At 52.4% G+C, this 27854-nt stretch overlaps 1 protein-coding gene across 18 annotated transcripts; it reads right to left on the bottom strand.

Moving 5' to 3' along the window:
• Positions 1–62: 62 nt before the first annotated feature.
• Positions 63–27277, bottom strand: SLC6A12 (solute carrier family 6 member 12). 18 transcript variants are annotated; one of them, XM_041736916.1, is made up of 17 exons: positions 26989–27277; positions 25057–25141; positions 24177–24242; positions 22765–23040; positions 16605–16739; positions 12432–12572; positions 11940–12027; positions 10729–10861; positions 9407–9541; positions 7784–7887; positions 7346–7470; positions 6809–6921; positions 6181–6318; positions 5368–5470; positions 3223–3323; positions 2577–2747; positions 63–1153 (listed from the first exon to the last, which is right to left on the bottom strand). In XM_041736916.1, the coding sequence occupies exons 4-17, from the start codon at positions 22976–22978 to the stop codon at positions 1010–1012; spliced, it is 1845 nt and encodes a 614-aa protein (XP_041592850.1). In that variant the 5' UTR covers positions 22979–23040; positions 24177–24242; positions 25057–25141; positions 26989–27277; the 3' UTR covers positions 63–1009. The 18 variants fall into 18 exon arrangements, with proteins under 18 accessions (XP_041592850.1, XP_041592864.1, XP_041592861.1 ...); XM_041736930.1 differs by lacking the exon at positions 24177–24242 and adding an exon at positions 17117–17298 and having other exon boundaries at positions 22883–23040; XM_041736927.1 differs by lacking the exon at positions 26989–27277 and adding an exon at positions 26389–26897.
• Between the last annotated feature and the right edge of the window lie 577 nt (positions 27278–27854).

The raw sequence follows: 27854 nt of genomic DNA, 5'->3' as shown, positions 1-27854 counted from the left end.
CCACCCCAAGACAGTGGAACTAAACAGAAACAGGGTGAGGCAGAGAAGACTAGCACACGGTAGCAGGTGATCTGTACTTGCTTGTTAACCAAGGCAGGAGGGTATAATGGAAAGAACCATGGCCTGAGAACAAGGAGGCCAGGTTTTAGGCATAGCTATGTGAACTTGAAAAAGTTTGGTCCTCAGTATCCTCACCCACAAAGTCCAGAGGTTGGACCAAAGTGGGGTGGCCAATGGAGCTGCCTAGAGCACTATATTTGGAAGGACTGTGAGGTGGGAGAGACTCTGTCATCGATTAGTGATGTCTGCCTGGGCATAGTACAGACACCCTAAGCTGTTCAAAGCTGTTCAAAGAACAGCCTAGGAATCACCTCTGAGTCCCTTCCATCCAGTGCTCCATGAGTGGAGGACAACATTGCAAGAGGAGTGTGGGACTAGGGACACCTCAAGAAGCCTCCAGGAAAACTCAAGACAATGATGGCTCATGAAGGCTTTTTGTTTCTCTAGTTCCTTCCCCACGGACTCCAGAACACTAAGCCTCATGAAGGAACCCCTCTAATGGAATGTCAGAATCCAATATGGTGCGTTCAGTTGTCACTTCCAACATGTTGTGTTCCCTCAGGCTCTCCGAGTCAATGTATGATATGTACTCCTGTCAGGGCTACCGTCCCAACACATAAGTTTAGGAAGCTGGAATGTCCCTGCAGTGGGAGCTCCCACACAGTGTAATGTGTTAGATCAGATGGTGGACTCAAAAAAGACCACCCTTCTTTATAAATAAGAAGGTGTGTTCCAACAGGATGGCATATTGCAGCATGACCACATCTCGCCCACCAGAAGAGCTGCCCCTGCTGAGGAGAGAGCAGCCTGGCCTCTGGCTGAGGACACACACAGACATTGCAGAGGTTCATAGCTGGACTGGGTAAGGGACAGAGGTAAGGGCTGTCACTGCAGTAGCCCTGACAGAGGAGGTTCTTGGCTTAATAGCCACCTGGCTTCTGGCCACATCCTACAAGTGGGTCTCCTTCTCCCCAACTATTAGTCCCTCCTTTGTTGGGGAAGGCCCGCAGTCCTGGCTGGTACCACCATCCAGATACAGGTGTTGCTTGGGCTGTGGCAGGCTGGGGTCAGGGGTGGTAAGCTGTCGTAGGCGCTGTGGAGAAAAGAGAGAATGAATGGATGCTACTGATGAGAAAGGCACAGATGTTTCGTCTCGTTTATATCCCCAGGGCCCAGCACAGAGCCAGGCACATGGGGGCAGTCAATAGAATCTGGGTGAATACGTGAACAAAAAGTTTGAGAAGAGAAAAGAGACAATAACATGGTGACCAGGAGCATGGACTGGCTGAGTTCCAGGCCTGGCTCTCTTACTAACTACTTGTGCAATTTTACACAATCCATTTAACCCCTCTGTGCCTTATCTATAATGAAGATAACCATAGTACACAGCTCATAGAATAGTGCCTGGCACAGGGTAAGTTGGTCAAAAACTACCTATTTTTGTTCCTCTCACTATTGCTTTTATAATGTGATCAATAAGTCCCTATTACTTCTTATGAATATTAGTACTACTATTTTTACTGGTATTGGTGTCATCTCTTCCCTCTCCTTCTTGCCTTGAAAGCAGATGTGATGACTGGAAACACAGCAACCATATTGTGACCATGAGGTGGTGAGCATCATGATGATCTGCTCAGGATGGAAGTGCAGAAATACAGGAGGAGTTTGGTCCCTAATGACCTCTTTAGGTGGTTGAACCAATGCCAACAGCACCCATCTCTGGTCTTCTTGATGTAAAAAAGAAAGTAAGCCATTTGCTTATTGTAGGTTGGGTTTTCTGTTACTTGCAAGCCGGATAGATTTCTTTTTTTCTTTTTAAGATTTATTTATTTATTTATGATAGACATAGAGAGAAAGAGAGGCAGAGATACAGGAGGAGGGAGAAGCAGGCTCCATGCACCAGGAGCCTGATGCGGGACTCGATCCCGGGACTCCAGGATCGTGCTCTGGGCCAAAGGCAGGCGCCAAACCACTGAGCCACCCAGGGATCCCCCACCAGATAGATTTCTACACATGTAAGGTCTTTGTGAGACATGCTCTATTCCCTGCCAGGTAGGCATGCCTTAAACTCTAAACAGGGAGCCTTTTGCATGTGGTTCCCAGGCAGAATTAAGATAAGAAAGAAGCCAGGAGCCTGGGTATGAAATGAACTGTGAGGGCTGGTTATTAGTTTCCTGGCAGCGAGGACTTTGTGCTCTTTAAATCTCTGGGCATCTTTAAGTTCTTGTTGTGACTCTATTTCCTTCTTAAGCCTTTGACAGTTTACCTTTGGTCAACCTGCCCACATGATCTGCTGGAGATAGGATTCTGAAGGTCTAGGACTCAAGGACTTTTGAATGTTTCTGCAAATGAAGGCATTGGACTGGTCTTCAAAGACAATTCTCTTTAAGATTCCATCAGACTGAAGGGTGCCCCACACTCAGAGCTGGGCCCCAGCCATGGTGTCCTGCCTACAACCTCCTACAACCTCTCTCAGCAAACCCCTCCTGCAGTGTATCACTTCCCCCAGCCCCTACCTTCTTGAAGGAACCCTGGGTCTTCAGAAGAGTGATGATGACAAAGAGTGGGACGCAGATCATGGAGGAGAGAGCCAAGAACCAGCCGATGGAGTAGCCCCAGGGAGGGTACACGTAGATGTTGTTGTATTTGAGAGGTGTGTACTGGCTCAAGGAGAAGAGGAAGGTGGCCTGGAAGAAGGGAGGGATGGATGCAGATAAGACAGAGAGCCTTTGAAGTCCTCTCATCACCTGCTTCAATATCCAGGGACAGAGGACGAATTAATGCGCTGTGGTGCATCGCTGACATAAAATAATAAAAGGCATCATGAGCTGTGGGCCAAGGTGCTAAGGACTGAGACAGGAGGAGCTCTGAGGAAGGGGGTGGGGGTGGAGGAGCCCTAAGCAGGAAGAGAGAAAGAGACCACCAACTGGGAAGTTGGGCAGTGGATGGAAACGCTGTGAGAAAGGAATGAAACAGGAACTGGAACGAGAGTAATGATGGTAAAGCCGCTGAGACAACCCCAGAAAGGAAGAGCAGGAGAACCAACCCAGAAGGGGAAAGGGACTGGCCTCCCCAGGTCACTGGACAGGCAGGTAACCCAGGCATACTGTTCCTTGTCCCCAAGTCTTCTGGAGGCAGGAGGGTAGCTGGGTGGGCACATACCAGGCAGAGTCCAGGGGTCAGAAAGAGCCAGGAAATCTTCACCAAGGGCCATGGCCGGTAGCCAATCATGTCTTCAATGTTGTCATAGAAACGATCAGCCCCTGCTCAGGCACAGTGGGAGAAAAGTGTGAGAATAAGAGGAAGGAGACAGTTTGTTCGTATTTGGGGAGGACTCTCCTGGCTTTGCCCTCTTCCCGCCACCCTGTGAGGGGAAACTGGATCAGGGCACAAGAATGAGATGGGTGTCTGGCACAAGGCGGGAAACAAGGAGGGAGAAGGGGTTGCCACCCTAAAGTTGGGTGCCCTCGAGGGCACAATCCTCTGTCCCCTTGTCTAGGAGCAAAGACCCTAACTCCTAACCACAGAGGGGGATGTGAGCCTAAAATGGCATAATGGTGATGCAAATGCTCATTTATCCATGCTGCAGAGATGAATCCAGTTTCAATTCAAAATAGCAAAACAGCAAAGGTCCCACTGTGCAAGCACAGCATGCTAAACTCACAGAGGGCCAGAAGCCACCAGGAAAGGAACGACAGTCTAGATTCTGGAGTCTGGAGGAACCACTCTGCTTTCTCAAGAAAGATGGCAAGAGACTGGATTTATGTTTGTGAAAGCACTGACTTTTTTTTTTTTTTTTCTGTCCTTTCCTTTCCATGTTTGCTCCAGATCCAGGCCCAGCCCATCCTCTAAAAAGAGAGCCACTGATTGGGAAAGACCTTTGGATGGCCTATCTTCCTTCCTCAGCCAAAAGAAAAATCACTTCCCACTGATCACTAGTGTGCATGAAATGCCCCCATTAGGGAGTCATTCCTTTGGCTTCCAAATTTCTCCCCCAGTTAACAACCAGATATTACTGGGAAGGTGTAAAATATTAAGGTTCCTCAGGTCTTTAGGCCTCACTGTGTTGGAGTTTATCAGATCCTCTGAGAACAAGTTCTGAGAAGCAATAGAGGAAAATCAGAAAGACATCAGATGCTTGAGGTGAGAAGATAAGAAACAGGTCCAAGAAGAGGAAGGCCACCATATAGGAAGGCTTAGGTAGCAAAATAAAAACCTTCCTACTCCTGGCTTTCCTACTCATGCTCACTACATGGCACCCTCCCACCCTCTCTGCCCCACGCCTTGTACATTAGCAGTGCATCCCCCTAACCTGGTGCAGTGGAGCCAGATGGTCCTAGAGTATGATGATGCCTCCTCCACTTACCAGCTGTGGGAGCTTAGGCAAGAGACCTACCTCTCTGAGCCTCACCTCCCCTGCCAAGGGCTGTTGTGTGGCTTGCGAGATAATGTATATCACAGTCAGCACATTGCTTGGCATTCAGCCGTGCATCGACTGAATGCACGAAAGTTTCTCTGCTACTGTCATCAGGCATAGTAATGGCATGGATGTGGGATGCCTGGGTGGCTCAGTGGTTGAGCGTCTGCCTTTGGCTCAGGTCATGATCCCAAGGTCACAGGATCGAGTCCCACATCGAGCTCCCTGCATGGAGCCTGCTTCACCCTCTGCCTGTGTCTCTGCCTCTGTGTGTGTGTGTGTGTCTCTCATCAATAAATAAATAAAATCTTTAAAAAACAATAATGGCATGGATGTTATAGCATTCAGCACCACTGGCTAGTTACCTCCCATATGGAGGAGGGGTAGGGCCAGTGGTGGAAGTCAGTGGAAGGCAGAATTCACTTCAGTATAAGAAAAAAATGTGTAACAGCCACAACAAGAAAAGCTACCTTGCAAACACGGGAATGAGTTTTCTGTTCGTGGAAGTATTCAAGCAAAGTCTGGGTGCTAACCTGGAAAGGGAACGTAGGGATGTGTGGAGGCTCAGACTAAGTGGCCCTAAAAAGTCTCTTCTGGCTAGGACTCCTACTGGCAAGAGCCTCCAGCAGCTTCTGTATCAAGAAAAGTGTTCCCTGTTGTTTCTGATTCCTCTCACAACTGCGGGAAATGGGTTTGTCTTTACCTCAGCTCTATCTGCCATAATGAGAAATGGGGTGCCCGTGGAGGATGGACTTGCCAGTGAGAAGAACCAGGGCAGCAATCCAAGACCGGTAGAAAGCAGAGGGCCAGCACACCCATCTCTCATCCTGGGCAGATCGTGCCCTTCCGGGGGCCCCAGAGGCTCCCGCTCCCGCTCCCCCTGCACTTACCGTACACCCAGCTGATGCAGATCACTTCGAACATCGCCAGGAAGAGCAGGCATATGCCACTGGAGGCATAATAATCAAACAGCTGGAAGATATACATCCCGCCCTGCGGCAAAGTGAGGGAACTAGGGCCTTGGCCAGGGCAGGCGGGGACCCACTCCAGCATCCGGGCACCCATCCTGCCCAGCCCCTGGGAAGCCATTCCTTGCAAGTCAGAGGAGTTTGCCTTGCCTGCCCCTGCCCCCAGAGCCCTGGTCTAACATCAGGACAACAAGCCGTGACAGCTGCAAAGACCTTGGGAACGTGGGACATGCACGGTTTCATCCCCAGCATCATGTCTCGTAGGAGTTGCCACCACCTCACTCTGCGCGCACTCCTCTCCCTGCTCCAGGCGTGAAGAGGAGTCAGGGCTGGGTACTTAGCATGTTCTTAGGAAAAGGTCCCTCTCCTTCCTCTGGGCTTGGGTGGGTGGTGGAAGGTAAACCTGAAGCTGTGCCAGGATTCTTTAATATCAGGAGGGAAATCTGGCTAAGAATGGCATTCCTGATAATGTCCTCCGAGCAGCTGGATCCAACCACGCCTGAAACCAAGCTCTCTCTTGACTTTTCAGTTCCCTGCTCCCCGCCCAAACTCCCTTTTCTGCATAAGCCAGCTGGCATTTGGTTTCTGTCACCTGACACCAAAAGAGCTAACTTGAACGTGGCACTGTGATGAAGGCAGAGCAAGTGTCAACACCCCTCTTCAGCAGATGAGGAAGGTGTGCCCCCTGGCTCCCTCACCCGGAGCCCAGCCTGCAGGCCGCACACTGCTGCTCACCTCCGTGACCAGAAAAAGCCCCGCCAGGTAGCACATGACAGCAATGGCAAGGATGAGGAGCTCCCGCCGCCCACTCTTCCGGAGCTGACTGGGGAACATGTCCATGGAGGCTGTCACCAGGCACTCCACACAGACAAACTGCGGGTGGGAGGGGAGCTGGGGTGAAAGGCACCGCCTGCCCTTGGGCCTTCCCCAGCGTGGCTTTGCCCTAGCCACATCTCACCCCACTCGCCCAGGCTGACACACAGGAGCACGGGAGGGACTCAGGGCAGAAATGGGGTGACTGGCCCTGCCTTTGGCTGTGTCTCTACAACAGACGGTCCCAGCCTTGGGTTTGGAGGGGGAGACATGTTTTCTGTCCCCAAGGCTGGAGGGGGGCAGGGCTGGGCAGCTTGAACTGATTGGCTGGAAGGAGGCTGGAGGGACTTTGGGGGGGGGTACCTGTGCTTGGGGAAGGGTCAGTCCTGGGGGGAAAAGGAAGGTGGCCCCCTCAAGATCAGGGGTCACCCAACCAACTGCAAGGACAAGCCCTGAAAAGAGGAGGGGGACTTGGAATATATGGGCAGGGAAAAGGGAGATGGGGAGAAGGCAAGAAGGTCACTAGGGCAGGGTAGGTGGGGTGACAAACCTGGCTGTCCAGCCCAAGGAAGATGAGCATGATGAAGAAAAGGCAGGACCACAGCTGAGATAAGGGCATCATTGTCACAGCCTTGGGGAACGCGATGAAGGCTAGACCAGGACCTGTTGGGCACACCGCACTGTCAGGGTCCGGAGAGCTCTGCCCTCGGGGAAGAGCTTTCTCCCAAGGCACTGTGTGAGTGTGTGTGAGTGTGAGAGAGAGAGTGTGTGCTCACATGTGAGAGAGAGAGTGTGTGTGCAGAGGAGAGGCTCAAGAGGGCAAGGGAGTTTCATCCTGGTTCTGGGGCACTGGCTGTGCACCAGTTCCTCCACTTACCCACCCACACACATAGCTGCAGGCCTGCCCCCCCTCCCCCCCCACCCTTGTCCCCTCTCCCGCCTCCCTCCCACAAGTAAGAAGCCAAAGCAGTGCCCCCAGATGCTGAGAAGGTTCACATCAGCCAGCTCCTGAAGCCCTGCCTGGGACCCTGTAGGGGAAGCCTGTGTTCTCCTTCCCCTCAGGGTCCAACAGCAAAGCAGTACCTACCGGACTCGGCCACCTCAGAGATGGGCAGCCCCTGCTCTTGGGCCATGAAGCCCAGGATGGAGAAGACCACGAAGCCAGCCACGAAGCTGGTGGCACTGTTCAGGAAGCAGAGGGCGATGCTGTCCCTGTGGGGTAGGAAGGGGAGGGGAGGGAGGCAGAGGAGCCAGGAGGGAGAGACAGAGCAAGGAACCCCTCAGGAGGGGGGGTGGGGGAGGAGATATCCACAGACGTAAGGGGGGAGCAGGGAGTGGCCAAGATGCAAGAGGAGAGGGATGGAGGAGAGAAATGGGGGAAGGACAAAGATCAGGTATGGGCAGGTGAGAGGGAAACGGGAGGGAGAAAGAAATTCAGTGGAACAGAAGCTGTGGTTCCCTGGCTACACTCCAGGAAGCCTCTTCCCTCCACCTGCCTCCCCCCATCCCCCACCCTCAACCCTACCTGTAGCAGTTGTTGTGATACTTGTTGTAGCTGCCCAGGGCAGTCAGGCACCCCTGGCAGATGGCGAAGGAGAAGAAGATCTGGGTGCCCGCGTCCATCCATACCTGCAGGAGACCACAAGAGAGTGGCAGGGGAGCAGACCGTGCCATCCTGTCACCCCTCAGACCCAGCTGGGACCCTGGGTGTGCCCTAAGAGTCGCCTACCCGCCGCCCTCCACGCACATGTCTCTTTACAGGCAGGCCCAGTTTAGATTTGGCTCTGGGGGCATTCAGTAGGCGCCACTACTTGGGTTTCCTAGGAGGAGTGGCAGTGCCCTTCAGGGTTGAACTGAGAGCATCTGGCTCACTCCACAAGCACTAAGGGCCTCAGGCAGCCACAAGAGGGGCAAAGGGCCACTTCATCAAAATATAAAGAAAAACCCAGGACTCCTTGGGCAAGAGGGAGAGGGACAAAGAATGTGCTCAGACAAGTCCTAGAGGTAGAAATAGAAATGCACAGTAAATCTGTCCTGGAAATGTCCAGCCCCGCAATAGTAAAAAAATTAAATAAAAAAAAGAGGGGTGCCTGGGTGGCTCAGTCAGTGAAACATTTGACTTCAGCTCAGGTCATGATCTCCAGGGTTCTGGGATGGAGCCCCACTTCAGGCCCTGTGTCCAGCCGGTATTGAGCCCTGCATCAGGGTCCATGCTCAGCCTCAAGTCTGTTTCTCCTTTTCCCTCTGCCCCTCCCCCCACTCATTTCTCTCTCTCTCTCTCTCTCTCTCTCTCCCTCTCTCTCTCTCTCTCTCTCATAAATAAGATCTCTTTAAAAATTTAAAAAATAAGTCAACAATATGACACTATTTCAATCTCTCAAATTACCAAAGATGAAAGGTCAAAATGAATTACTATCAAATCTCTCATGGGCCCTGCAGAAAAAAAGGGTGCCCTCTCATACTGGTGGAGAAAATCTACATTTCTCTAAAGCCAGTATTAATGCTCATACTCTTTGAGTGAGTGATTCTAAGTCTGACTACTGTCAGGAAATAATCAGAGATGTGGTCAAAGATTTAAATACAAGGTGTCCACTGCAGCTGTATATACTATCATAAAAAAATACGTGACCTAAATGTCCAAGAGTAGGAGAAGGTTGATGACGCTTGCCCTGGGTGTGAGTGCTCAGAAGACACAGAGCCTTGTCTGTTGTGCCCACTGCCCTACTCTATCGTTAGAGCACTAGCTGGCACTCAACAGGTCCTCAGCACATTTTGGGTGAATGAGTGACTGAATGGATGACAGATGGAGGATGTATTATGCAAGCGTTTAAAATGACATTAACAAATGAATTTAATAACATGGAAAATAGAATTTAAATGTAAAAAGATCCATCTCTATATAATTATCTCAACTATGTTAAAACACAGACACACATACCAACTAGAAAAAGAGTTGGAAGGAAATATACTGAAATGTTCATAGAGATGATAGCTGAGTGGTGGGTTTACAAGAGATCTTTATCTAATTGTTCTATATAAAGAACAATTAGATAGATATATTAGAGAAAAGCAACCAGAGATTTTCCAAAGTACCGCTCTGGTTTGGGGTGGGAAACAACAGAGAAATGGTCCCCAGCACAGCTCCTACTTGGGGGTCCTTGAGGCGAAGCAAATCGGGCTTCAGGTAATAGATGACACCCTGGTAGGCTCCGGGAAGGGTGATGCCTCGGATCAGCAGGATGATCAGCATCAGGTAGGGAAACGTGGCTGTGAAATACACCACCTGGAGGGAAACAGGCCCAGGTCACTCCTGTTGGGACTCAGCTGCCCGGAGGTGCCAAGGAGCCTGTGGAAGTCCTCCTGTCACCCCTCCTCAGGAAGCACGAGTAGCACTCAGCTCAGTGTCCAACACTTCCCTAGAGATGCCAAGAGGGGGTAAGCACCTGCAACTCCCCACACCTTCCTTTACACATTCCAGTGGGTCTCAGGCTCCACAGGCAGGTGGAGTGTGAGATACACATCAGCAGGGCAAGGAGGGAGAAAGGACAGGGAGGGGCACAAGCTTCCAGCCATAACATTTCAAAGACTATTTTAAAATCCAGAATGTGATCTCCTGGAATCCCTCATCCTGGCTGTTCTCCCCATGCCCCCTGGTGCGGTGGGTCCTGGGAGGGGGGTGGGGAGCAGACTGGCACAGTGACCTGTGGCCAAATGTAACTGTACTTTTCCAGGCATAAGCTTGGGGGAGCAGCGGTGGCCTGAGCTCTGGTCTATGGAGACACTCTGAGGGATCCAGTCTGCCCCTGACCAAGCTCAGCTCCTTACCCGAGGCTGCCCTTGGAACAGGCTCATCAGAAAGGTCAGTATCCTCTCTGTTCCTGGCTTTAAAAAGCATGAAGCACCAGCCTCAGAGTCCCTGGGTTGGAAATAATTGCTCAAATCTGAACTCTCTCCACACACAATAAGCCACTGTTATCCATTCTTAGCTTGAACCCCTTTGATGATTGGAAACTCACCACCTCAGAGACAGTTCTGTTTGCTGGCTCATACCACATATGACAAAAAGCAAGTCATAAAAGGGTATGGTCCTAATTGTGTACTATACACACATAATAGATACAGATACACACAAACATACATATATGGAAACCTGGAAGGCAACACAACAACACATTAACGGGGATTAGTAGATCCAAATGGCTACCGTGCTGGCTCGTACAGTGATTAGGGGGACGTTTATATTCCTTATTTTGTTCTGTATGCTACTTCTGTAAACAGGTCTTTTATATTCATACTGAGAGAGAAAGTCTTTCCTCGTACAGAGCTAAACTCTTCCTACCTATCATATCCCCTGTTCTTACCATGCCTCTCCCTTAAACTACTCTTTCTTTCAGTCCTCTAGAGGGACTGTGAGTGTCCCCCTGGATTCTGGGGGCCACAGAGAGCTTATCCGGGGCCAGAACATCTCACCTTGCCTGTGGTCTTGACCCCCTTCCAGATGCAGAAGTAGCAGATGAGCCAGGCCAGCAGGAGGCACAGAGCTAGCTCCCAGCGCAGGGCCCCCAAATCATGGATGCCTGAGGTGATGCCCAAAACACGTCTCCTGAGGATGGAAAAAACAAAAAGCCAGGTGAAAGGCTAAAGGGGCAACTTGCCTTTGACTTCAAGTTTCTTGATTCTAAGAGCTGACCCCACAGATCTCATGTTCCAGGCTTCCCCTCCCCATCCCACTGCACCTCCCCCATGGCCATGCCATGTTCCCACCTGTGGTCTGTATGCCCCTGCTGTTAGAAGACCAAATCACGTAATCTCATAGGTATCTTTGTCTTTCTAAACATCCAGCTTTCTCTGTTGTACAGAGAGATAGAGAAAGAGAGAGAGAGTGAGGGTGGTAAGTAATGTGTGGATGAGTAGATGGAGAGTAGACACATACGCATGATGCACATGTAGATGGGGATCAAACAGAGGGGCTGGTATATTTTAGTATCTAAAGAACGTAGGGACTGGTGGAAATGTGAGTGCATGAATGTTGGTGGATGTGTAAGGTTTGGGTGACATGAGGGCCTCCATGTGTGAGGGTGTAGGTAGACACATGTGAGTGTTGGTAAATACATGTGGTCTTTAGGTAAGTGTGAAGGTAGAGACAGACCTGTGTAAGAACAAAGGTGAGCACATGTGAACAGGGGCAGATATAAGTGCGTAGTCATGTGGGAGGGTGGAGGCATGAGCAGGGTTTGCCAATTTCTGCAGTACAAATACTCTCACTTGGCCAATTCAAGCTAACAACGTGACATCACTGAACACGAAGCTGGGCAGTCATGTACACAATCTGCTCTCCTAAACTGAGGCAGACTATCGTTGTGCACCAGTAGACACGTGTGAGTAGGTGTGAAGCTGTAGGTAGATGTGTGGGGGTGTGTATGGGTGCAAGGATACAAGTCGACATGGATAAATGTGGAAGTCTAGGTGGACACAGGTGGACTCGGAGTCATTGGGAGTATGTAGGTGGACAAGTATGGGTAGATGTGTTTCCCCAGATCTCTGATGCGTGAAGTGGTAGGTAGGTAAGTGCTGGAGAGCATGAGCAGAAAGGTTTAAACTTGCATTCCAAGCCCAGGCCTTAGACATCCAAATTTCCCACTTGGGGCCCCTGATATGTGGCATCCAAGCCCAGCACTTACTCCCAGAATTCCATGACAGGTGAGGTGAAGTTCTCAGAGGAGGTCGCTGTGCGGGCTCCTGAGTGGTTAAGAAAGTCCATGCAATGCTCTGTTGGGAACAAAGGTGGCTGTGTGTCAGCTAGGGACCAGATGGGGAGAGATGCCCTGACACCCTGGTCCCTCCGACCCTCTGACCCTACAGCCCGGCAGTCCCCATCATTCCCAGTCCCAAAAGCTTCCTTTGGATGCCATTTACCGGGAGTGGCTCATGGGACCAGCCTCCTTCGCTTCATACAGCTCTTGTTGTGAATCTGACGTTCACAGTCCTGCGGGGTTTTCCATCCTCTTAGGGGCTAGTGTAGGTTCCCACAGGCAGGCCAGCCAGCAGGACTGCACCAGAACCCCCATAGCTCGGCTTTGAGGCAAGTTCTGCCCTGGGTTCTGTCACTGTAGGCCATGGGCAGCCCAGCCCCCTAGGGGGAAGCGCCATCCCAGGGGCCCTAACCACGATACCTGTGTTCCAGGCGTTGGTACAGGTTGTCCAGGGCAGCTCAGAGGTAAAGGAGCTGAACAGGTAGAAGAGAGCCCAGGCGAGGATGATGATGTAGTAGATGTTCAGATAGGACTCAATGACCACAGACGCCAGACCGATGCCTTGGGGAGCAGGGGAGGCAATGGGGGAACAAAAACAAGAATCCAAGAGATTGATGTTAGCCCAACAGTCCAAGAGAGTCACACAGAAGCCCCCAGCTAGAAGGATATCGGGTGCTACAGGATGAGAACCAGTGCGTTTGTTTATTGGCCTGAGAAGCCATGGACAGCATATTTTCCTAAATAAGAAAAACAGGTCACAGAACGCTCTGGTTTGCATCCTTTCAGTCTTGCAATATATATTTGAATATATCTCTTCTTCTTCTTTTTTAATGAGATAAACTCCAAAAGTTAACTGTGGTTCTCTAGGGGATAGGATTTCAGTTCACTTTTTAAAGTTTTTCCCCCTTTTTTCCATCTGCATTTTCTAGTTTTTCGATGACAATCACACGCGACTTGTAAGGTGGAAAGGGGGTAGAAAGAGCAAAGGAGTAAGTAGGGAAAGTTTGGTAAGAATCAGTCTCAAGAACAAAAGCAAAAGAAACCAGCAAGGAAAAAAAGGAGGGGGGGAGGCTGTAGAGAAACCTGGAGCCTGAGGGGGTCTCAAAATGCCATCTCAGCCGGGAGTGAGGGGCCGGAGTGTGGGCGGGGGAGACCTGTGCTTGATGCTGACAGCGGGAGCGGTCCGGAGGCCGGGAGGGAGCCAGGGCAGAGCAGTCACCACCAGCCCGCCTCCCCCACCCCCTGCAAACCTCCCCTGCGCCTCCCCCCCCCACCCCTGCTCCTGCAAGTGTGGGATCTTTTCCACAGTCATTTCAAAAGTAGCACGTCGCCAGGGCGGCTGTTAGAGCCGGGGTGTGAAGGCGGGCGGAGGAGGGCGGAGGAGGGCGGGGGAGGGCGGGGGAGGGCGGAGGGGGGCGGGGGAGGGCGGAGGGGGGCGGAGGGGGCGGGGGAGGGCGGAGGGGGCGGAGGGGGGCGGAGGGGGGCGGGGGAGGGCGGGGGAGGGCGGGGGAGGGCGGGGAGGGCGGGGGAGGGCGGAGGGGGGCGGGGGAGGGCGGGGGGGCGGAGGGGGGCGGGGGAGGGCGGAGGGGGGCGGGGGAGGGCGGAGGGGGGCGGAGGGGGCGGGGGGGGAGGGGGCGGAGGGGGGCGGAGGGGGGCGGGGGAGGGGGAGAGGGCGGAGGGGGGCGGGGGGGGCGGGGAGGGCGGAGGGGGGCGGGGAGGGCGGGGAGGGCGGGGAGGGGGGGGGCGGAGGGGGCGGGGGGAGGGCGGGGGAGGGCGGAGGGGGGCGGGGGAGGGCGGGGGAGGGCGGAGGGGGGCGGGGGAGGGCGGAGGGGGGCGGGGGGAGGGCGGGGGAGGGCGGGGAGGCGGGGGGGGGGGGAGGGCGGGGGAGGGCGGGGGAGGGCGGGGGGGGCGGAGGGGGGCGGGGGAGGGCGGAGGGGGGGCGGGGGAGGGCGGGGGGGGGCGGGGGAGGGCGGGGGAGGGCGGGGGAGGGCGGGGGGGGCGGGGGAGGGCGGGGGAGGGCGGAGGGGGGCGGGGGAGGGCGGGGGAGGGCGGGGGAGGGCGGGGGAGGGCGGAGGGGGGCGGGGGAGGGCGGAGGGGGGCGGGGGAGGGCGGAGGGGGGCGGGGAGGGGCGGAGGGGGGCGGGGGAGGGCGGGGGAGGGCGGGGGAGGGCGGAGGGGGGCGGGGGAGGGCGGGGAGGGCGGAGGGGGGCGGGGGAGGGCGGGGGAGGGCGGGGGAGGGCGGGGAGGGCGGGGGAGGGCGGGGGAGGGCGGAGGGGGGCGGGGGAGGGCGGAGGGGGGCGGAGGGGGGCGGGGGAGGGCGGAGGGGGGCGGAGGGGGGCGGGGGAGGGCGGGGGAGGGCGGAGGGGGGCGGGGGAGGGCGGGGGAGGGCGGCCCGCCCGCAGCCGCAGCCGCAGCCGCAGCCGGGGTGCCGGGTCCCCCGCCGCCCCGCGTCGGGGGAAGCCGGTGCTCCAGGACGACTCACGAAGGACAGGCCGCCCCAGTGCTGACTGTGGACAAAGCACCCCTTGGCCGGGCCGCCCGGATCGTGCGCCCGCGGCCGGCCGCCTGGGCCCGAGCCCCTCCCACCGTGTTTCCTGCCCGGGGGCTCCGCGGAGCCTGGGCGCGGTGGGGGGCGGGCGGCTCGGCCTGGGAGGGGCCGCGGAGGCCTGGCTGCTGGTGGCCAGGAGGGAACCCGGGGAGCCGCGCCGGAAGGTTCAGGGCGCGCATACAGACACCCACACACCCAAACAAGGGGCCAGTGTGTGGCCCGCGCTGCCGCTGCGGAAGGCCTGTGCTCGCATCGCCCCGCAAACACCCGCGGGGGTGGGGGTGGGGCACCTCTGCCAGGAGGGGTGATCTGGGGGAGGAAGCCCGTGCCTGGGTGTGAACTGAGCAAGGAGTGGGGGTGAGCACAGGGGATGTTCTCTGTGTGCCCACGCGTAGGCTCGCTGGGAGGGCGAACTGCCGGGTGGGTGCAGGTAGGCAGGGGGAAGGCAAGTGGTAAGCAGCCTGGACCCTCCCACCAACATAGGTGCCGGTGCCTTGAATGAGCCTCTCTCCCTGAGACCCCAGGCCTTGGCTTCTCTGTCTCTTCAGCTTGGAAAAGAGGAAAGGAGCAGCAATCCCTTCCCCCAACCCCTACGCAATGCTTAGTTTGCTCACCCTGTCAGTGATGACCCTCCTGGAGTGTTAGTACAGAGACGCCAGCCCCTGTGTGTGCCATCCAAGAGCTCGCTTGGTCCCAGGGATAGAGCCTAACTGGACAGGACATCAGGCTCCTGCTAGGGTCTAGAGCAGAGCACTGAGAAACTGTGCTCTGGCTGAGGCCATAGCTCTCCCTGAGGACCTAGACCTCCTAAGTAGACGTGTATGTGGGCCAAGCATCACCCTGCCTCAGCCCCTCACTGCTGCTCCTATAGGGGTCCACGAGGAATCATGGACATAATTCCAAGAGGAATCAGTACCAGACTGGCCTGGTCCCTGCAATCAGACCCTCAATCAGTGGTCAGATTCACAGCCTGCTCAGGAGCCAGTGTTTCCCACCATGCCCACCTCTGTCCAGCCTACCAGGCTGGGCACTAACCCCAGATAGCCTAGCCCCTGAGGCTTCCTTAGAGACTGACATGAGGGAAACAGTCTTCCCCTCATTTCAAGTATGCAAAGAACCTCACAAAGACAAGGGTTGGTTTTCCCACTGGCCCCCAGGGGACTGGCACAGTCAACTAAAGATAGGGCGGGGATGGGACGCCTGGGTGGCTCAGTGGTTTAGCGCCTGCCTTCAGCCCAGGACATCATCCTGGAGACCTGGGATCGAGTCCTGCATCGGGCTCCCTCCATGGAGCCTGCTTCTCCCTCTGCCTGTGTCTCTGCCTCTCTCTCTCTCTCTGTTTCTCATGAATAAGCAGATAAATAAATCTTAAAAAAAAAAAAAAAAAGATGGGATTGGGGGGGAAGGACACCCCAAGCTGCTCACATTAGTGCCAGCAAATCCATAGAGAGAACAGGAACTGCCCCTAACCTAATCCCTAACATAAGAAATAGCATGAATTTTCAGCTCAGGGAGACCTGGGTTCAAATCCTTAATAAATGATCTCATTTTCTCATCTACCAATAACTAAGAGAATTCTTACTGGAGGATCCAATGAGGAAATGCAGGTAAAGGGCTTCCCTGAGCCCTAACACACAGCAGGGCTCGTAGATGTTAGCCATAATTATCATCATCATCATCACTATGGTTATGTACCCCAGTGGCCCATCTGGGGCCGTGCTGTAAACACGGGGATAGCTTTCTAGGAAGCTGGTGAAGATGAAACTCCAGTGTTCCTCACTCGCAAGCATCCCTTCCAAGTCTCTGCATCCAATTTTGCCCGGGTAATCTTGTATTGTCTTTCTTGAGGAGTGCCTTCCTCCCCAGGACCTATTTATTACCTTTGGGTCCCACAAAGCCTGATGACACTTCCTACTTCCCCCACAGCACTGAGCACAAGACCCAAAGTAGATGAATAAGAAGGTGGTGGCCGGGAGAATGAGGAGGAGGGATGAAGGGGTGGGGGAACTTGGTGGCCCTGGCAGAGGAGCAAAGGGTAGCACTCACCCTGAAGAAGGGGGCAGATCTTCCTCCAGGCTGTCACGCTGCCCTGGCTGGTGTACTGGCCCAACGCCACCTCCAGGAAGAACACCGGGATGCCGCAGGTGAAGAAGAAGATGAAGTAGGGGATGAAGAAGGCCCCTGTGGAAGAAGAAGATCGGCAGGGGCTGAGCCCTCCATCCTGTCCTCGGCCCATCCAGGAGACCTGCGTCCCACTGCTTGGCATCCTCAGTCTTCCTCTCCACCCTCCCGGGGCCCCACATTGGCTTCCTCTGATCTGCAAACAGAGGCAGGCAGAAATTTTCTAGTCTGAACCCCACTGGGGATAGGGAAGACCTTTGAAGAAGGAGTGAACGTTTAGGTGGAAATCCTAACAGATGCACTGCCTATTTTCTCCGTGTGCTTAACAAACTTAGTCCAATGATTATTTTTGGACTGAAACTTGTGTTCTGTGTAATTTGATATGCTTATTAAATTATCAAGTTTGCTACATTTTAGAGAAAAACAAACAAAAACACCTTGGAAAATTATTTTTCCTCTAATAGTTTTCAGATGGATTTTTTCCCCCTCCGCCAGGCTCTGATCCGAACTGGGGTCACAGCAGAGAAGTCCATTCCTCCACTCAGGCAGATTCTCGGGCACTGGGGTTTTGGCAGCCATGGGATTAGGCCTGACCTACGGGCCCCCACAGGAGGCCAGGCTGAAAAGGCATCCAGCAAAGTAGGCAATTAGAAGACACCCTAAACTGCCAGCGCCTGCTTCAGTCACTAAGACATACATACCTCACCCCAGAAGTGTAACCAAGGGGGAATGGATTATTGTTTACTGCACCATAATAACACTTAGCACTTATGTGGTGTGTACCGTGTGCAAGGCATTCTTCTAAATGCTCCACCGACATCAGAATCCTCAAAGAACCACCTCCCATAGGGCAGGTTAGGGCAGGTTACCATCATTATCTCCATTTTACAGATGAAAAAACAGAGGCACAAAGCCAGGTGGTTGGATTCTGACTCTGTGCTCTTACCCACCCCATTATAATGCCTTGCAAGTAATCCATGTTACTTTGTAGGAAAGAGTAGAAAGTACAAAGGGGGAAAAAAGGAAAGACACTTTGTACAGCCTCCCAATTTTCTTATAAACACACACACACATATATAGTATTTTTTTTTGGCAAATATGAGAACCTAATATATATTACTTGATAACCATTTAAAAGCATGTCATGAAACTATTATATCAATAAATATAGATGTCATCATTTTAATAGCCATATAGTATTCCACTATCCTAATTCATTTCATTGGTACCTCTACTGGCCTTTTTGGTTGTGATCCATTGTCAACATCCTTGTGCACTTGGCTGATTGCCTCCGTAGTATAAATTTCCAGTTGACGAATTGGTAGATCAGAGGGTATGCATAATTTCTTTTTGCTTCTTTTGTGATAAAATATATATAACATAAATTTTCCTGTTTAACCGTTTTTAAGTGTATGGTTCAGTGGCATTAAGTATACTTACATTGTTATCCAACCACCACCACCAACAACTTCTAGAAACTTCTCATCCATCCCAATCTGAAACTCTGTAGCCATTAAACACTAACTCCCTATTCCCCACCTCTTCCCAGTCCCTGGTAACCACCATTCTGCTTTTTCTCTATGAATTGTTTTTCTAGACACCCCATGTAGGAGGAATTATACAGTACTTATGTTTTTGGTGTCTGGTTTATTTCACTCAGCATAATATCTCAAGGTTTATCCAGGCCATTTTGAGGCTGAATAATACTCCCTCATGTGTGTATACCACATTTTGTTTACTCGTTTGTTCATTGATGGACATTTGGGTTGCTTCCACCTTTGGGGTTTGAACATTTTTTTAAGGTTCTCTGATGTGCATTTCCAAATCGCCCTCCCAGACTCTCATACAGATCTGAACTGCCAGTAGCAATTTGTGAAAGTGAGGGAGAAGGCTTTGTGTGTGAGTCTTCTGGGCCCTCCAGAGCCACAACAGCCAGTAATTCTCCAAGTCCTGAAGTCCTACTTAACCCCAGGTTTGCTGATACGTTCTGAGTACCACCAGAGCATTCCTTAACCCAGTGCCAGTAACACCATTGACTCCAGTTTACGTGGCTTCGGTGGCTACAGGGGTGAGGCTGAGAGGCAGTGTTTGGGAGAAATGTTTGGGTTCAGGGGCTCTCCCAGAGGACACTTTACTGGAAGTCTACAGCGGCATGTGATCCATGGGCCCCTTCCTGCTGTGTGGAGATCCTTCCCTCTCCTGAAGAAGACAGCTTCAGCTCTACCCTTGGTGTGTAGACTTCTGCCTCACAGAAGCCAGAGAGAGCTCAGGAGGCCTGGAGCCAGGCCACCCTCAGGCTGAGTCTGCCCTAGAAGGTCAGCGCTAGGCCTGGGCCTCAGCAGGCAGTGGGAGGAGGTTGGTTCTGGAGCGCCTACAGGAGCATCCTCCATCCTCGGCTTTCTTCCTGGGTTTTCAACACACTATCTCTGCAAATGTCTTCCCCCCACAATGAACTTGTGAGAATCCTCACTAGGAGAGACTGACCTGGCCCACAATCCTCTTGGCATCTGCCCAGGCTCTAGGCACAGGCAGCCTGATGAGGCCCCTCAGGGATGTATGAAGACAGGATGACTTGAGATGTGTTTATCATTTCCCTCCCTTTGTTCTCAGGTATGCCTTATTATCTCTGCCAAGTACTCGCTCCTGAACCACTGACAATCCGGAAACTCTGGAGGATGATCTAGTTTAGTGATTCCTGCTTTTTTGAAACCAAAGACATTATTGCACCAATAACACCATTTTTTCATTCCTCTTGAAAGATTTTTCCCTACTGAACTGTTTATTAACTAATAATTAATTATTAATTGATGAATATATCAGTAAAAACATATTTAATTCCTTTTTAGCTGCTTTTTTTCTTTTTCTTTTCTTTTTTTTTTTTTTTTAAGAAAGGCAGGCTGCCATATGCAGTGCCTCATTTGGTTGTGTCTGAAGTCTTGGAAGCTTGACTACCCTTCATTCTCCTACCAATGGAACTGGAGAGGTCATTTGGACGTTCTAGCAGAGAGCACAGCTACTCCTATACCCTTGACCAAAGAACTGTCCTCCCCTATCAAAGAAGGTCATCCTCTTCAGACTGATTGCACAGCTTCAGGAGGAACGCACATGGAGCAGTGCAGGAGAAAGAGGACACCCACCTAGCTGGCTGGATCAGCCGAATCAAACCTGGCAATCAGTGGGGTGACAGATGTTGCAGCCAGATTGCCCTCACATCCTAACCACTGACTAAAGATTTATGGTCAGCTTGAGATAAACCCTGTTATCACAGTGAGTTAGTACAATTCCAGCCTAGAGCAAAAAGTTGACATTTGAGTTAGTCGGTGAAGTCATAGATCCGTTATTAAATTGTCTGATATAAGGAAACCTGCATCCCTACTTTCCTATAGCCCCAAAGACCAGTGGCCTCAGATTGGGGCCCATGACCTTGGTTAGCTCCCTCACATGGGGGGAGATGAGGGAGACCCAGTAGAGGGGTGTCAGCATGTCTTCCCCAGGTATTTCAGTTGGGACAAAGCTAATGAGATGAACACAGACCCTGCCCAGTAACTGCCATCTGGCACTGCCTCTTCACAGATGACCCAGGCTCAGCCTAGTGTCACTGCGCACTGTCACAGGGGCTTCTCTCCCCATGCCGCCCCATGACCAGCCACAGTGCAGCCACCAGGTGGGACGAGGTGGTATGGGCACTCAAACCCAAAAACCTATCTCCTGGACCCTCATTCTTTCTCCTTTTCAGATGGCAAGGCGAGAGATGTGGGAGCCAGTGAACCAGGCTTCCAGGGCTTACAGCTACCAATTACTTCTGTGGTCTTGGGCAAGTCGCTAAACACTCCAAGGAGCTTCCGTGTGCTCTATGAAAGGAGGACTCAGCCTGGGTCATCTTCTGCTCCAGCACTAATGCCCTGCCCTGGCATAGGACAAAGAAACAAGTCACTGCCCCTATCACTTCTCCCTGTCGTCCCTAATCTCTGGCCAGCATTCACTCCCATTCCCCATCCTGCCTCCATAGCCCTGACCTGCCAGGAAATCCCATTTCTATTTCTTTGGGGCTATAAGTTCAAGCAGTTGGGTGTAATAACTCTAAGTTTTGAAATAGAGCAAAATACACAGTAGATGCTCAGTAAATACCTGCCAAAGTAAATATGGGGGCACCTGGGGGGCTCAGTCAATTAAGCATCTGACTCTTCATTTCAGCTCAGGTCATGATCTCAGGGTCGTGGGATTGAGCCCCGAGTCATGTTCCACACTCATCGGGGAGTCTGCTTGAGATTCCCTCCTCCCCTTCAGTTCCTCCCCCTCTGCCCTCTCTAAAATAAATAAAGAAATATTTTTAAATTAAATATGAATAGTGTTTAGAAGGATTTTCTAAACAATGATTATCTTTAAATAGGAATATTTCTTCTTTTTTACCCTTCTGGAATGTTTCAGATTTCACAATAAGTGTGTAAAATTTCCACAAAAAGAATAAAAGTATTTTCGAAAGGCAAAGATGAATCTGTCCAGTCACAAATAAATTCATATAAACAAATACTTCCATTGGTATGAAAATTCCAAATAGGTAAATCCATAGCCACAGAAAGTAGATTAATGGTTGCCAAGGGCTGTCAGGGAGAGGGAATAGAGTGACTACTAATGACTTTGGGCCTTCCTTCCAGAATGATGAAAATGTTCTAAAATTGGGACACCTGCGTGGCTTAGTGGTTGAGTGTTTCCCTCGGCCCAAGGCATGATCGTGGAGTCCCGGGACCAAGTCCCACATAGGGCTCCCTGTGTGAAGCCTGCTTCTCCCTTTGCCTGTGTCTCGGCCTCTCTCTGTGTCTCTCATGAATAAATAAATAAAACCTTAAAAAAAAAAAAAAGAAAATTTTCTAAAATCAAATGTGGTGATGGTTGCACAATTCTATAAATATACTAAAAGCAGGGATCCCTGGGTGGCGCAGCGGTTTGGCGCCTGCCTTTGGCCCAGGGCGTGATCCTAGAGACCCGGGATCGAATCCCATGTCAGGCTCTCAGTGCATGGAGCCTGCTTCTCCCTCTGCCTGTGTCTCTGCCTCTCTCTCTCTGTGTGACTATCATAAGTAAATAAAAATTTAAAAAAAAAATATACTAAAAGCATTTAATTGTACACATAAAAGGATTAATCTGGCCCCTTCCCAACATGCCCCTACTTATTCTATGGGTGCTGAAAAATAATAAAGTTATGTTTCTTTAATTAAAAAAAAAATCATAAAAAAAAATCATAGACAACATAATATTTCTCTGCTCAAATTCAACAGTTCCCATCTCACTCAGATCAGAGCCTACAAGATGTGAGCCCTGTTACCTCTCTGATCTCTTCTGCTACTCTTCTCCCCATCTGTCACTGTCCTCTAGGCTGTTCTTCAAACATGCTGGGTGCACTTTCACCCCAGGGCCTTTGCACTTGCTTTTCCCTCTGTTTGGAATGTCCATCTATAAAATTCACTCCTTTAGCTCCTTCAAGTCTTTTTCTGAAATGTCACCTCCTCAACACAAGCTTTCCTGGTCACCTTATTCCACATTTCAAACCCTCCTCCCCTGCCCAACCATCCAGCATTCCCTACCCTTTTACCTGCTTGGTTTCTCACCATTCCACTCCTCATCATTCAACATACCTCTTGGTATTCATTTTACCTCTTGGTAATCTGTCACCCTGCACTGGAATATAACACACAGAATGTGTTCTGTGTTGCATCTAGAACAATGCCTGGCACATGACAGGCCCACAACAATACTGATTGAATGTATGAATCCTATCGGCACCCGACATTGTACAGAATCACAAAGGACTGTTGTTATTCATTGTGATGATCATATCTTACTGGACCCTCAGATTCCTTGGTCCTGCCCATTACCTCAGTTATGCTTCTTGGTGGCCCTGGGAGGCATCATCCCATTTCATGGAGGAGGACTGGGAGGTAGAGCTAGAGCTCAGACCCAGGCCCTCCAACTCCATTGCAGGCTCTTTCCATGTTACCACATCAGCAGGCAGGAGGTGCCCAGGTAGGCCCTGCCTGACTGTCAAGGCACAGCTCGCCCCACCACGCCTACCTCAAAATGAACTCACCACCTCCATTTTTGTAGCAGAGATAGGGAAACCTCCAGACATTGCCCAGCCCAATGATCTCCCCGGCCACTGACAGCACAAACTCCATCTTGTTGGTCCATTGGCCCCGATCCTTCACCTGGTCCTCCCCTTCCTGGTCCAACTTCTCTCCCTCCTCAGGGAGCCAGGAGACAACGGGAGGCCCGTCCTCGGGGACTGCCACTTTTCTGTCCATAGCCACGTGACGGACTGGGAGGCCGCAGAGCGAGAGTGGGCAGGATGGTGAGACAGGACCTGCTGGGTGGGAGAAGTGATAAGCTGTATAAGCCAATAGCATGCCCTCCACCCCTTCGTTCTCCAGCCTCGTCTTTTATTGTTGTTGGAATAGTGCTGTCGTATTTCATATTGTTGGAATCTTGGTTGATACTGTTGGGCTGTTGATTTTGTTCCCAAATTCCCAATGACTTTTACACCTCAAGTTAGGCTTTCCTCTCATGACTCAGAGAACAACTAGGGGGCCAGTCTTAGTTTGTCCATTTTGCAGAGGGGGAAATCCAGGCCTTGATGGATGAAGTGATTTGCCCACGACCACGCAGGGGTAGATTGGGATGAAAAGGCTGGGGTCTTTCATTCCGAGTCCCTTTTCATATTTATAGCCAGCCAGCATCCCCGCTGGCCTGGCTGCCCAGCTCCACAGGGGCCAGTGAGTGGCGCCAGCCCAGCCTCTGGCTTCCAGGCCAGAAGGGATCAAAGACTGCCAGGGGTGACAGGAGGTCAAAGGGCAGGTGTGGCCCAGGTGACTGCATGGTCTTCCCCCAGCCAGTTGTGTGCTCTTCCCCAATCCAGGCAATCGATCAACCCAGGGTAAACATGGGAGCCAGCTAGCTCTGGGCATCTGATTGGGAGGGAAGGAGAAGGTGGGGCCTCTGAGCAAGGCCAGATGAGACCCAGATTGGGGCCAGGACCAAGTATAGGCCTTCGAGGGAAACCTGGCTCTTTTTCTCTCACTTGTGTCTCTGTCCTGAGAACGAGCAAGGGGTTCTGGGGGTGGAGCCCAGAACTGTAATCACTCGGGTGGTGGTCAACTCCAGGTCAAGGTGGTCCCACCAAGGGAGGCCCAGATGAGGCTGTGCATGATAGCAGGTCACTGTCCTTCCTGGCTCCCTACTCTCCTAAAGAGCCCAAAGCGCCCTAGACTGCCAGAAATATGGTGTGGCCTCTCTGGGTTTTACTGTGTCCCTACCATTGTCCACTTGTTGACTTCCAGGAGATAAACGGTAGCACTGCGGCGTTGTACCTGGAGTTCTGGTTTGCCTTCCCCGCCCTCCCCACCCTCCCCCACACAGCCACCCTGAGGCTCCTGGTGAGCTGCCAGGAGGAGGTGTCGTGGCTACAGAGGCTACAGAGGGAAGCACCTACCCACCGCCCCTCACCTCCATGGGGTGCTGAGGGATTCAGGGTGACCAGAAGCTACCAAGTGCTCCACGCTCCCCCAGGCTCTAGAGAAACACAAGGGATTCTTTTTACTAAAAGAAGTGTCTGTGTTTATTTGTTGGTCCTTTTAACCCAGGCAACAGCCCAAGCCCTAGTCAGTTAGAAAGGCGTGGCAGGAGCCATTTGAGGTTATGGAAATTTTTGAAGGTGACTTGGAGGGTACAGGTTATCCCAGGAAGGGGAAAGCCTGTCAGGGTGAGATGGGTGTTGGGATCTATGCAGAGTCTCCATGGCAAGTTCAGCCCAGGAAGAAGGATGAAGAGAGAAATACCTGATGGAAATCAGAGGTGTTCAGCCTCTGATGTCAGGGAGGAGGAGGAAAGGCTTCCAGATTCAGAGGAGACTGTCAGACCCCAGGGGGAGGTTTTGAGAACCAGAGCGTCAGGTTGGAAGAATGGCAGCCTGCCCCCAGGGGAAGAGTTTGTGCTACCTGAACCAACTGGAAATGTTGCTACAGAATTGGGGCTCAGGCACCCTGAGGAATGGCCCTGGAATTGTTATCAGACAAATGAATTGATGAATGAATGAATTAAAAAAACATTAATGGAAGAAGCACCGGACAGGAAACCTAAGATCTAGTCCAGATCTAGCCAATAATAATATTAATAAAAATTAACATTTGAGTAATCGTTGTGCCAAAAACCTACACTTCTTCACAGAGGTTATTAAATTTCATCTTCTTTAAAATCCTTGAAGTGGGTATTGCTATTAACTCCATTTTATCAATGAGGAAATGAAGCTCAGAGAGACTAAGGAACAGGACTTGACACCCTACAGGTGTTCAGTAAAACTATTTTTGAATGATTTAAATGAACTTACCAATATAGTAAGTGATGGAACTGAGTCTCTAACTTGCTGTGTGACTTTAGGTAACTCACGCGTCCTCTTTGGGCTTTAAGTCTCTCTGGAAGAGAGAATGAGCCTGTTCAACAGGGATGTTGGGAAGGTGGAGGATAAAAATAAGATCCATTTAAGACAAGGAGAGATGTGTGCCTTTGCTAGCCAAGCCATAGTGTAGCTCAGCTCAAGGTGAGCCCAAGCACAGAGGTCACCAGCAGGGTGGTCAGAGGACAAGCATTACTGTTCTCAGACCAGAAGCAGCTATGTCAGGACCACGCTATCCTCAACAGTGGAAGGAGGGGAGACCTGCCGGGGCAAAGGAATAAGCCATGGGAAGAGCCGAGGGGAATGCAGGGTGGGGAAGCAAAGCTCAGAGTTTGGGCACAGGGTTTGGTTTGTGTCAGGATAGGGAAGACAGAGAAGAGAACACACACTGATGAGCTGGTATGGATGTGACATATTTGGTTGGTTTTTTGTTTTGTTTTGTTTTTTAAGAAAAGGTTACTGGAAAGATCATAATTTGTAGATTAGAATGAAAAACTGGAATGGCAGAAAGAAAGCCAAGAGCGTGTAGAAAAGAAAGCTGGCCCCGAGCCATGGTAAGTCAAGGGGAAACAGGCCTTCAGTGCAGCAAGCAGGATTCAAGTTAGACTCAGAAAAGAAATGTCCAGGAGGATGTCAGACATAAAACAAGCTGTACAGAATTCTCCCGTGGGGCTGACTTTTAAAAGCCAAAAGGACGGCGTGCCTCCCTACCCTCTTGCCCTCCTCGCCCTGCTCCCCACTGTGCCCTTCTATCTCTGGCCCGTTTGCTGGGAATAAACAACAGTGTTATCCACAGTCAAGACGACTTCCAGAGAGCTCTTCCTCCCCAAGATCCTCCCCAGCCCCTAGCATCACCTTCCCACCCCAGCCACGCCGGAGCAGGGTACAGGGGCATGGATTGGAGCTCACCATATGACAGCGCCCTCCAGAAGCAAAGACACCTACACCCACACGGAGCTCAGGGCTGCCCATCAAGGAAACCTTCAAGAGGTTAGCAAGTCCAAAATTAACCGCTTTCAGGACCTGGGCATGGGTCAGGGTCCAGCGGAGAAGCAGACAGGTGGAGAAGTGCCTGCAGTTCCCCGAGGGCTGCTAGGATCCCAGCTCGGCCCCATCACCCTGCCCGGCCAGCACAGGACCAGCCCAGCCCCGGCCCTGGGGGCATGGGATGCCCCAGCCCCTGCTTCAGTCCACACCCACATACCAGTTCCCGTTTCTGTACACACACTGGTGCCATTCCCGTCACGTCCCCTTGCACACACATACCTATGTGCACGGCACCAAAACCTCCCTCCGTCCAGTCCTTCACACTCTGTGGGCCGCTTGGCTCGGCTAGTGGCCACCCGCACCTCCTGGCGGCTCCCTTGTCACCCTTCCCTGGCACAAGCATGCCATGCCTCCCCACACCCTGAGCTGGGGCAGCTTCCTCCTTCTGGAAGACACCTGGCTCCCTGCTTGCCCTGTTCCACCCGGAGAGGGGGCGGGAACCCCTCGATTGCATGGCTAGTTGCAGGTCATGGGGCCTCAAGGGTTGTCCCGTCCTCTCTTCCTTCCCACCCCACCGGGCACTGTCTGCTTCCCCTCCTTCTCTCAGTCAGGTGATCACCCCTCTGTCACCCACTCCCTTGGGCCAGCGCCCCACCTCTGGACTTTCCCAGCCTCGTCCCTGAGCAACTGAGAAGCTGTGGGCGGCTTGGTGGGGTGGGGGTGATGCCCCTCGTCCTCAGACTTTCTTCCCACCCCGGTCTTCTGCACCCAGACACACACAATTCTGTGAAGTCACCTCCCTGGACTCACCCCTGCAGCCCCTCAGAGGCCCCTCTAAGGGACCACAAAGACACATCCCACCCTCTGCTTCCTGCTCACCTCAGTCCCCAGCTGGGCTCCTGTGCTCAGCTCAGCTCCATGCCTCAGGTCCCCCCCGCTGTCCCGGGGAAGCCACTTACAGGAAGCCCACACAGACCGGACCAGAGAGAGGAACTGGTCTCCACCTTTGCTCCTTCTGTTCCTCCTCCCAGCTCAGAATCCCATCCAAGTCGTTGTCCTGGGACTCCCAGAGAGCAGCCGTGTGTGAGTGTGTGTGTGTGTGTGTGTGTGTGCGCGCGCGCGCGTGCTCACGCACACTAGTGTATTGGGAAGTGAAGGGACAGAGAAATACCAAAAGCAGCAGGAGGGACTGAAGCCAATAGTTTGTGCACTAGGATTACAACATCCAACCCCAGGAAGCCAAGTCCTCTGTCCCTAGTCCCCCACCCCCATCGCCCTCCCGCTGTGCCCACCCCCTGCTGCTGCCCCCGCTGCCGCCAGCCCTCCCGGTGAGTGCTGTCCCCAGACGACCCCTCCAGACCCTCCAAACCAGCTCAGACTCACATGTGACCTCATCCCTCTCCGTTTGTCCCTCCCGCCTTCCCCCTTCTCACCGTGCCCCTCCGGTCTGCCTGTCCAGTCTGGCTCCTTTGGAGGGAAAAGAGGAGGATGTATGGGGCAGGGTGCAGCCTCTCTCCCCAGAGCAGTAGGATGGGAGCCACCAACCCCCCAGGCTGGGAACCGAGAAACTCAGGAGGGGAGTTGGCCTCACCAACGAGGGCTCGGGAGGAGGGTGAATCACCAGCTGGACTTTTCCACCAAGTACCAGCCCTCTGTGGTTTCAAGGCAAGGCTCTGGACCTTCACAACTACCAACCACCCTGTGCCTTGGGATTTTCCTAGAGAAAGTGCCCAGAGCAAACCTCA

Source organism: Vulpes lagopus, chromosome 21 (assembly GCF_018345385.1).
Source record: "Vulpes lagopus strain Blue_001 chromosome 21, ASM1834538v1, whole genome shotgun sequence".
Classification (NCBI taxonomy): domain Eukaryota; kingdom Metazoa; phylum Chordata; class Mammalia; order Carnivora; family Canidae; genus Vulpes; species Vulpes lagopus.
Note: the sequence above shows the minus strand (reverse complement) of the source record. Positions and strands in the feature narration are given on the sequence as shown.